General features: G+C 30.5%; 1 protein-coding gene across 1 annotated transcript; it reads left to right on the top strand.

The window, feature by feature from the left end:
- Window positions 1-3,192: 3,192 nt before the first annotated feature.
- On the top strand, window positions 3,193-11,467 carry LOTGIDRAFT_235335 (hypothetical protein; the record flags this gene model as incomplete). Its single annotated transcript, XM_009064512.1, has 7 exons — window positions 3,193-3,285; window positions 7,343-7,346; window positions 7,732-7,841; window positions 9,570-9,666; window positions 10,075-10,151; window positions 10,305-10,453; window positions 10,958-11,467. The coding sequence occupies 7 exons, from the start codon at window positions 3,193-3,195 to the stop codon at window positions 11,073-11,075; spliced, it is 648 nt and encodes a 215-aa protein (XP_009062760.1). The 3' UTR covers window positions 11,076-11,467.
- Between the last annotated feature and the right edge of the window lie 811 nt (window positions 11,468-12,278).

The following is a 12,278-nucleotide window of genomic DNA, read 5'->3' as shown; positions in this document are numbered from 1 at the left end:
TGAAGGTTGTTGGTAACCAAACACAAAAATGTCTGAGCAACTACATCAATTACAAATGGTATGTGATGTACATATGGCTGATAGCTTTGGAGCTGAGCTGCATTACCTACTTTCAATGATACCACAGTTATAAAATCAACATGTTTTTTACTTTTCTCAGGTATTAAATTGGGGAATTCAAAAAATTATTTTTAGGAAGTGGGAAATTTTTTGCCTGACCAATCATTTTATGTTTTATGTTAAACAATTGAAACTTGTTTGGAGTTGTTGAAATATTTTGTTCTTGATATTTATCAAAATTAAACTTAGTTGAGTAAAAATAATATTTACATTTCATTTCCTTGTCAGTGATATATCTTTTTTCTTTTAATCTCCTTGTGCCTACACAAACAGAACTTGATTGATTTAACCAGTTCAGAGCATTTGTCTTTTAAATACTGTAAAAATTCCATTAAATCTTGCACGCATTGAAGTGTCCAAATAGTGAAAATTACATGTGAATATTTGGTGTTGCAATCAGCACATCAGCCAGGTTTGACAGCAGTTATGTTGTCACCGAAACTTGCAGGAAAAATCAACTTGACATCTTGAAGGTGATAAGATATCTGATAATGTGATCAAATTCCTTAATTAATACACTATCAGGTCCCAGTACAATGATACTATAATATTTTAAGATTTTCTTCTTTGATTGACCTTCACAATAGTTTATCATAAGGTAACTTGAACCCTGAACCCAGATACCTTTAATCTTCAATTACATATTCTTAATGTAATCAACTAAGATGTATACTGTTGGAAATTCTGATAATTCAACTCACCTTGTCTCAGACTGAAGAACATGATTGTGTCAAAGTTACATTTTATACCAGGTATTTGAGAGTCTTATTATATGATCTAGTGGAGGAGGCCAAATGTGTATGAGAACGGAAATCTTCAAAGGCTGACAAACTTGTATCATACGTATTTCGAGTATTTTGTGCAAGAGTCTAGATAGTTCATCTTGTATATCATTGTATTAAATTTCTCTATTTGGTTGTGATCATTTGGAATCCTTACTTGCATTTTAACAGTATCAATTTGTAAAACTACAAAGTTTAATTTTCTTATTGGCCCTTCAGTTTTATCAATCAATAATGGAATGTTTAACTCTTTACAAATTGAATCAAATTCAGACATTTATGCCTAGTTCACACCAACGGCGAATGCTGCGCTTTAAATTGGCGAGCAAAGCGCCATCATTTACTTGTTTACTTTTCCAAAAATAATGTTACGCTCTGATAAGCTCTGATACGAAATGGTTACGCTTTGGGGACGAAATATTTCCTGATTTGATCAGGCCTTGTTACGCTTTAAATCACGCTTTGATAAGCTTTATTAAGCTTTGATGCGGTTATGACGCTTTAAATCACGCTCTGATACGATTATCAAGCATTGTTAAACTCTGTTACACATTGGAAAATTTCGAAATGGCCGATTTCATGCCGCTTTTGATCAAGTGGTGACAGACCGTGAAGACTGGGGTCCCTGCTTTGAATAAAGCTCTGTTAAGCTTTCCTACACTTTGAGTCAAGCTTTGCTGAACTTTGTTACGCTTTGTTAAGCTTTGATACGTTCTCGGCACTTTAATCAATTCGTGACAGAGCGCCCAAAATTTTTAAACAGTTTAAAATTTTTTGGCGCTCTTGCCGAATATCCAGCTTTGCTCAAAGCTTTCCAACGATCTATTACGACCCTGGCGCTTTAGTCGAACTTTGTTACGCTTTGGTACTGCTTTGTACGCTGCTTTAAAGCGCGATCAAAGCGCCGTTGGTGTGAACTGAGAATTAGCCTTTACAATCCTTTTGATTCTTGCTAAAAATTAAGAAATCAGGTAAATAGTGGTTGACTCCACTTAAAAAATAGGCTTTAGCCTTATATTCCGTTATCCAATTATGAAAACAATTGAGCAAGAAATGAAACAGACATTGGAAGACATTTATCAAAGTAATATTTACTATTAATTGTAAATCCTTATAGATCAAAATCACCAGGATGAACTTTTTACAATCTAAATGCTGACTGACCATTTTACCCAAATATGAAATTTTGGAATGACCTAATCAAAGGATGTGTATGACACAGAGGCTATGTCAGGATCCATAAAATCGTTAATGCTTCCATTTTCAGGATAAGAAAGGTGAATAATCATTCTCCATCCCCCGTCAGATTTTTCAAACATGGAAGGCTCATCAAAAGGGCCCATTATTCTACCTAGTTCAATTTCTTTAATTAAATTAAAGAACATTTCATGTTGATGCTGCTGTACAGATTTTACATTTTTACAGAAGGTTTTTATTCTGGGCCCATTATATTGTAAACTTAAACCCTCTGTCAAACTTCTTAATTCTAAAGCCTCCTTTTTATATGGGTAAAGTTCTAAATACAATAAGCATGTAGATATATTAATTGGCAGTTCCTTGATCCCATATATTTTTGGGGAGACATAGATTATGAGTTGTGGTTATTGTACTGTCAAATAACTCTAAGCCAATTCAAACATCTTCATCTGGTCCTACAAATTTTACGGCGCTGTGTAATTGCTTTGAATTTAATAATAAAGGATTATGTAATAATTCACAATGTCATTTTATTCATGTTTTTTCTGTAATGGGAAAGACCCCGAAAAATTCTGCCAAAATCCAACAAACTACATTTCGAACCACAACTCAACTTCAACCTCCACTTACAAGTTACTAGCTTTACTATATACTTGTAAGTGGACCATTACCTCTGAATAAGAGCTTGCAGTGTAATATTGATAAGTGAATTTGCTTTTTAGAATTAACATTATTTCTTCAGGAAATGATATAATATTGCCGTTAACTTATTACTGTGTCAATCTTTCAATTAGGGTGGAATGAAAATGACAAGGCTGTTTCCAGTATATTGTGAATTGAAATGGAAGTGAAAATCACTGTAGGTGTCAAATAACATAAATAGAGAGTACACAAAGCTTGTATATTTATTAAAAATAGATAGCCTTTATCTATAGTCATTTACAAAGAGTTGAAGCACTCCAGTAGAAATTGTATTCTACAAGGTTTATAGTAGAGTGTAAGGGTTTGATATTATCTAAATAGGGTGGTATTATATACCTCTATTTATAATCCAGTTAGATACCGGACTGTTAGCATCTCTAGATCATTCACTATGAGTTTAACTGGAAAGGTAGCGATAGTTACAGGAGCAGCTCAAGGTCTAGGGAAGGCCTTCTGTTCTATATTATTAGATAATGGAGCTAAGGTAATTCGATTTTCATTATTGATTATTTTATACTTTCAAGAAATGAGAGTCAATAAGTGTGTTACTTTCTTCTTATGGATTTCTTTCTGTCTTGTTTTATGTTTTGTTTTTTATACATGATGTTTTGATAGGTTTTTGTCATAGACAATTATTTACATGTAAATATATGATAAAAGAATGCATGTATTAATTGATAACAGTGTACAGTAGTTCTAACTCTCTATTACGATGTTATGATAAACCTAAAAGTTGTTTTTATTCAGGTTTACCTTTTTGACACTTTTGAAATATTATTTGTTTATGAAAACAGAATGCACTGATGCACTTTAAAAAGATCTCACTAATTAGGTAAACTACAACAACTTTTATCTTGGTTAATGGTATGTTTTTGTTCAGTTTACAAACAACAAATGGTTCTTATAGACAATTAACATTATGGTTTTAAAGTTTACACCTGCTACTTCTCATTCTATTGAGATAAGAATGTTGGGACTCTTTTTCCTAGTTTTGTTCAGACAATTATCTACCTAAACAAAAATACAACTAAATCTTCCCTCTGATAATACAGAAGGTAATTAAGAACATACTTTGAATTCATATCTGATGTTGTTTTAATTACTGATAAGTGAGATGTCACTTTTGTTACTACCGATAAAATTTAACAGACACAGGCAGTTACATGCTATGTGATCAATAGACTTATGTAACATTCTACTGCTTCTTTTTTTTTACCTAACAGTCTTTTTTAACACTGACTTTCTCTGATATCTTTACTTACATTCAAAGCATTTGAAAATCAGGATATTTCAGTCTATTATTAATTTTTTTAGTGCAAGTATCTAGTGTATTATAATCTTTTTTTGTTAGCAGTTACATTTAATTCTCTACATTAGGAATATCCATGTCAACATTGACAATCAGTTTATGTGTGATACTGACCGATATTTTAATATGAATTAATACTGTGTAAATCTTATTATGAGTAGGTGGTCATATTGCCAAGGGTTATAAATAAGGACAGAGTAGAGCTATTAATCAAAACAGAGAATGTTGCCCAATTTTCACTGATGTTTGGGACAGGCTGTATTTTCTGTTTTAAATATCAAACATAAATATTCTTAGAGTTGAAAATTAAGATCAGTACAAACACTTCTAAGCAAGTCCAAAAGGTTTGATTTTATCAAAACATTATTTAAGACATTTTGCTAGTACATGTTTTTGTAAACAATTTTCATCTTTCATTTTCATCTTAAATTAAATGGTAGGGACTAAAAAAATTATCAATAAACTGGAATCAGAAGCCTATATTCGGCAGAAAAAGTTAATTTTCTCAAACAATGTTTTTGAAAATTGGAAGGTGTAATAGAGAAGAGTAAAAAAATATATTGCAGTAAAAAACTTTTTGAAGGACAGATGTAAAGAAGCCCTGACATATATATGACAGGTCCTAGAAACAGCCTTGCTTGAACTACACTAGAAAATAGCTGATTGATATATAATTTAAAGAGTAAACAATCAAAATATATGCGTGGTTGTTGCACAATATTTACTTGCTAGGTTCACAGTGGATTAAATGAAAAAATTTCACTGTTTGTGTATGATAATATATATCTGACTTACTTTTGATAGAGTAATATTTGTATTATACTAAATAGGTCTAGCCTATAAAATAGACTAGCTAGAGTACTTCAATCTCTCACACCCAGCTATTATAAATTTTAGTTTCAGTAAATCATAAAATGTGATTTTTGTACCAGAGTAAAATTGAATTAATAAACTTGATGGTTTAATTATATCAAAATTGTTCAAATGTACAGGGCCAATATCAGACATATGAAATACCCTTTGACAACTGTGTTTGTGCTCACTGCTGAACATATTTCTGAAAGCAAATTTACATTTTTAAATCATTTTTCACCAACAAATTTGAATATTGATAAAAATCTGATTCACTGTGTTATTATTATGTAACTAACTAACTAACTATCTATGTATCTTATCTTATGTTAATGCTTTTTTTGACATCCAAAAGAAAGATATTTGACTATGATCGAGTTCAAGTTACAAGTAGCATAGATCATTGAAAATAAGTTTCTATATATTGCTCACTGTTTAAATGAAGTGGAAAAAGTTAATACTGGTCTCTTTATATATATCTAAATAATTGTTGACCCCTTTAAGTGTAAAGGAAAAATTGTATAGTATATTTTCCTGAAGTAAATAATGTGGGACAGTTGATTTATAACTTAAACTGTATGAAATACCTGTGTTGTTATCATAACATCTTTACCTATCTTATAATTCTTAGTACCATAACAGAGTATATTAATATAGATATGAATAATGTGACACAATATCAAATTTGACACCTGCTAACATTTATCAACAAATGTGCGCAAATACTGTCATCATTGGCCCCATTTTTAAAAGCTTTTGTTCAATATGCAAGATGTTACCACATAAAGATTTTTATTGAGGTCAAATGTCAAATTGAAAATACCAAAATCAAAAATCTGAATCAACCTCCTATTGAAATGCTTACTTACTGGACAATGTAGGGCTTTTGTCAGAAATAATTCTTGACAAAAACAGACCTCTCTTTTCTATAATATATATTTGGCCTGTAAATTTGTTATACTCTATTATTATAGGTTTTAATGTCTGATGTTAATGAATCCAATGGTTTAACATCGCTGAAAGAATTTCAGATGAAATATGGTGTTAATGTGGTAGTCTTTAAAAAATGTGATGTTTCCTCAAAAACTGATTTAGAAGGTGATTGATATTTTCTGATATTTAAGAGACCTTTTTCGTTTGTAGTTGATATTCCAAATATAGGAGCAGAAGGTCACCAAAATATTTAAAAAGGTGTTTCATGTTCGCATGTTCTTTCAAATAGATCCTGTTTTTCTTGGTAGAGTCTGTATAACGCTTTCAAGGTATATCTGACTTTACCTGAGAGATTTTAACTAATTTGTCATCATAATCTGACTAGCAGTAGATGTCAGGGTTAGAAATGATGCTTTAATTTTGTTTTTACTATGCCAATTTTCTGTATAGTGTCAAAATTTCTGTTGATATTTGGGAGTATTAAGGGAGTAAATTTTTTTGTATAAACTTCATTTACTCACATTTTGTTTTACATAAACTTCATTTGCATGTAACCTTTTAAAATATAGTCTGATTTTAACTCCTTCAATTTAAATGGTCCATACTCCTGTTTTTAGTCAAATCTAATGGGGAAAAAATGTCAATTATTGTCATGTCATGCCAAATAATGTGTTTTGGAAATATATTTTCAATTTCAACCTAACCATGGGACAATTCTTTTTTTTAAAAATCAGTGTATAAGCTGTATACACATTTTTATTTACCTAATAAGAATGCATTTTTGTATTGACTTACATGTGCATTATATAATATTTTACTTATTTCTACTTTAAACATTACCTTAAATAAATATTATTACTGACATTTTTGTATTAAGATTTATCTGATAAATTGGAAATACTTTTAAAAATACATTTAGTTTAGTTCAAATATCAGAGCCCAAGGATATAGAGTATTTTTTCCTAGAATGATGTCAAATAGTGGTTAATCATTATGAATATTTCTGTCATATTTTGACAGAACAATTAATGTTAATGGGCCAAATTTGTGACCTTTTATTAAAAATGATAGATTTATTTACAAAGGTCAAAACCTTTTACCCATTTATTTATTTTCAATAACATTTCTCATTTCCTATTGAACATCATATCATGTGGTGTGTCAAAATGTCAAAATTAAAAGATCTATCTGAAGGCAATGCTACCCAGCTATAGAACTATCTATTGTGGTTACACAAGTCAATTGATGCTTCATCATGGAGAGCCTGATATAAATTATCATTCTGAAAGATGATAAAGGTAGCTTAATTATGTTCATCAACAAAAAAGTTGGATAAAAAAACAGAATTGTCTGTCATTTCTTTCAATCACTCATTGTGTTCTGAAATATATATCCACTTAAAGACTAGATGACAAGAATACTGATATATTCAATGTCTATAATATAGTCCAGTAAGTGATGCAGGCTGTGTAATATCAACTTGTGACATTCTCAGTTCTGACAGTATAATAATAAATAGCGTTACATTAGAACAATAATTAACACCCAAGCATCATAAACTCAGAGGTAAAGAAACTGTATTGACCTATTTAATGAAATGCATATTTGTATCATTGTTGCATGATTTATCTTTAATGAGGATAGTTCCTATTATCAACAAACCCTATTAGTGTTATTGTTATACACCATCAATTTAGTGAATAAAAGACATACTATTACCTTAGAATAAAGTCCTATTTTCCAGGCAACTTGAGAAGAGATGAATTTTATATTTCAGTGCATCAGTATTTAAAAGTATTTTTGTGTCCTAATAATATCGTTCTATTGTATTTGTAGAAACATTCCATACAGCGAAAGAGATGTTTGGTAATATAGATATAGTGTGTAATAATGCTGGTGTAGGCCTTGAGAAGGCTGGATGGGAAAAAACTGTGGATATCAATTTGGTAGGTGATGTTTACCTCTTTATGTTTTTCAATTTTAATTCACATCATGAATTATGCTAACCAACAGGAATGGCTGATAGGATAAAACAAAAATTCATTCCATATACATATACCCCAGATATCCTCTCAGGCAGTAGATTTTTTTTGCTAACATGATTTGATTGTTTCTTATTGATTTTGAGCTGCGTGTGAATAAAGTAAATTGTCATATTCCCTAAACTTCAAATAATATGACTGAAAGTATACATTATTAACATTAAGTGACTTCAAATAATTGCGACCACTATATATCACGTCATTATGTGAAAAGTAGAGCGGGGGCTGTGTTGAAACAGTTTTCAGATTCAAATTGAGTGAACATCTGGTACAAATTGTTAGAAACAAACAACTATTGAATCTGTATGTAAGTCATGTTGAAATGAAACCCATGCTAAGAGATTTGTTGTGTTCTTTGTACTTTAAACAATAAAAGTAGATCATGCTAAATCATGCTGAATCGTGCTATTAGAAAGTTTGTTGACATTTGTCTCTGTAGAAAGTGAAATCAATGGTCTTATTATTGAGATAAATGATCTATTGTAAACATATAAAATTACCTCTAGCCAAAGATAAATTTATAGGAACAAGGCGTTGGTTTGATTTGATAAGAACATTTATTTACTTAAAAATTTGTAGAAATGTCAAAAATTTGAGAAAAGGAATAACAGTATCATGTGTACTTTGAGTTATGCAAAACATATGTAATACATCATATGCATCAATTTGTCAATCAACTTAAAAAATTACAGCTCTAAGAAATAAGAATAATCAAATAGTCTTTGAAATTTAGGCTTAAATTTTAGGTATTCCTTGTTTTATAAAACACTGTGTCATCAGGAAATGATAACAAAAACTTGTACAGAAATGACTCAAAAATAACTTACAAGCTTTACAAAAGCCTTAAGCCTACAAAATAGATAAAAACCTTTATGTATATATATATATTCATATTATTTCAAAAAGGTATGCCATTTTTTAAATTTATCTGAGTTAAAGGGATCATAAAGAGGTTTTCTCAATTTTTCAGTGCTACGGGGAAAAAACAATTTTACACTATTCCAATTTGTAATCAGACGTCTGTGATTCCGCTGAAACTAAGTTTTTGATGATGTTGCTAATCGTCCATCAGTTAAAACAATTTGATAAAAAAATCTACACTTTGTGACATCTGAATCAAATATGCATACTAATCAAGTTTAATCGCATCCTGAGAATAAATTGACAGTATTGAAACATTTTACAACCCACTCTCTTTCTTTTATCTTCTATTATAAATAGCTCAAGGCTTACTGTGGTTTAAAGTGCATTAAAAACTTATCTTGAATATAAATCTAGTGTGTGACATCAGTCAAAATAAATACATATCAAAGATTTCAATAATAGACCACCCTTTCATTTGACTAACTTCATATGACTATGACTAGACTTAACTTATATTCCCAGTACTTATATTTAAATCTTGCATTGGCAACCTCAACCAACATTGTGAACAAATTGATCAAGTTATGTCAAATGAGATTTTCAAACCAGATTAACAGATCTATATTTTTCTCCTGCAACAAACTTGTTTTGATGGCTTAGTAAATCAAAAAAAATCTTCAACAAGACTGTTTTATGTAATAATTTCCAGAATAGGTGAAAACGACATATTCATGGTATTTAATGTTATATATTTGATATTTGTTGTAGAAAGGTGTAATAAGAGGTACTAATTTAGCCATGGATTATTTAAGAAAAGATAAAGGTGGTAGAGGTGGTGTTGTTGTCAATGTTTCTTCTATGGCAGGTTGGTTAACAAATGTCCCTTTTAATTTTTTATTCCATATTCAGGTAAACTATCAAAATCTGAATAAAATTCAAATCGGAAAGTTTTGTTTCTTTTTTTTTCTGCTAGTATCTCCCTTTGCCACCCTTGATCTGATGATGGTCTAATACCTCAGAACAGATTTTAAAGAAGAAATTCATTAGATCATGAATGGTAAATGTGGCAACCTGCAGAAAAACAAGAAACAAAACAGTTAGATTGAAACTTTCAGTGCCAGCATTAGTTCCTATGATAACATTGCATTACACTGTGCCCCTTTCGAGTCAATTTAGCTAGTATGAAGGTATTATTAATGGTAGTTCCTGCTAGATCATTGAAAGATCTGGAATCTAAGGTATACTTATAATATATGTTCTTTATTTTTGATAGGTTTAAATCCCAATCCGTTTGGTCCAGTTTACTGTGCAACGAAACATGCTATAGTTGGTTTTACCAGAAGTTGGGTGGTAGGTATTCTACATTAATTGAACACATCAGTTTTAGAATTCTATTCAAAATATCATTTCAACAACTAGAAAACTTTATTATATGCCTGTTCTGAATTTGACATGGTTTCATGACTGCATGAATTGTATACCATAATTTATAATTTTTTCAAGCTTAATCCAGAAACATCTCAGAATGGTATAAGAATGAATATGTTATGTCCTGCTTTTGTTGATACAAATTTAGTCAGTTCAATAAGTGATGATACATGTTTAAATGTTGATAAAGCCAAACAATTTGTACAACAAATTGGGGTTATGACGTAAGTAAACCTTGTTAACGTTATATAAGTCTTGGGAAACTTTGTTCATATTATATTCGTCAAAATATTACGGATTTTGGGTTTATTTATGTTCTTTATAAAAAGACTATAAAGATTATGGAATGGTTTGTCAAAGCACCTATGAAATACATTATTATAAATATAAAGTATTATTAGGCACAATTTATGTATGATTCCCTGCATCCTGGTGAAGTAGTTCTGAGCCAATGAATTTCCCCCTAATCTTTAAACCCTATGCTTAATCTTAAAAGAGATGACTTGCAGTTCAGTTCTTTATATATGATATTAATCACAGTCACCTGTAGCCTGTTTTTTTTAAAAAGATTTAACTTCCATCTTCATATTACTATTTCAAACTATTAATATCTCTGTTACATATTTATATAATCCTTAGACACCATTTTAGCAAGGATTATAGTGCAGGTGACAATTACACCTACTTTTATGTCTTCTGTAATGTATAAATCAGGGATATTATTTCAGACCTGAATTTGTAGCAGAAGGATTCTTAGAATTGGTTACTGATGAAAATAAAAATGGTGCCTTACTGAAGATGGGGAAATCATTTGGAAAGGCTTATCATACATTTGAAAGAGCGTGATCTGATATTGTTGTTATTTATTTGTTTATTGTGTGATATATAAATATGTTATATATGAATATTTCATACGCATGTGATTATTTTATAATGTTTTTACATGAAATGTATAATCTTGTATTTTATTAATATGACCTAAAGGAACTTTGAAATTAATAGGCCTACGGCATGCAAAATATGAACTTTTTGTTTTGATTCTTGAATGCATGTTTTAGTTCTGATTTTAAAACAAAAAAATGAGCAAACATTTTGCAGCTCCTTGAAATACCTCAACTGTATTTAAATCAGGATCCATCTGTATATATTCATTACATGTGTATCATTTGTTAGTATATATTATATAGTGTTATCTTTACCTCTCAATGTCTGTGAGAAAATAAATATTTATCTTAGTTATCTAATTTGTTATGAATTTTATAAACAAATATTTAAAATATGTGACCCTACTACAGAGTTCTATTATGTTTTTATGCATTTATGCATTTATGCCAAATATGCCCTGTAGATAATTTTGATGAACATAACATAAATCTATGATACATCATTTCAATAAAGTCAATTGGAAAGTTAAAAAATTATATTTTAACACAATATGACACAATTATAATCCAAATGCCACTTCATTTCCATTTGCCAAAAAGGACAGTGGACCATAGTCATGGATAGGCCCTATAAGCTGAAATGAAATGAAATGAATGGAGTTTTAAGTCCTACTTTTCTGCACCATGTGGGCTAATGAAGACGGGCAACGCCATGCAGGGTGCAATGAGGGAAATTTCGATTCCAACTGTCGAGGGATCTTTAACGTGCACAGCCTGTAGAGCACAGGGCCTCGGTTTATCGTCCCATCCGAACGACTAGACGCTTTTTCCATGTCAGTCCCTCGTACCTGCATCACTGACAGGGGGGAACCGGGTTGAAAAATCCGATAGTATTATCTCGACTTATGCCGGGATTGAACCCTGAACCTTCAGGTTAGCGTGCAAGCTTCTAACTCACTGAGACACCGCGGCTCCCCCTACAAGCTGAAGGCTATAGTATAGTGACATTAAATAATAAAATGTAGTCTAGCTCAAAAATAATATACGTTTCATGTAATGCAAATTTAATGAAATTGAAATAAAAACACCTTTTTCTACCCTATAATAGTGTGTTGGTTTAAACCGTTTAAGAAGGAGAATACACTGTCGTGACATAAAGCCTGTA

The sequence above is a fragment of the Lottia gigantea genome (assembly GCF_000327385.1).
Source record: "Lottia gigantea unplaced genomic scaffold LOTGIsca_63, whole genome shotgun sequence".
Classification (NCBI taxonomy): domain Eukaryota; kingdom Metazoa; phylum Mollusca; class Gastropoda; family Lottiidae; genus Lottia; species Lottia gigantea.
Note: the sequence above shows the minus strand (reverse complement) of the source record. Positions and strands in the feature narration are given on the sequence as shown.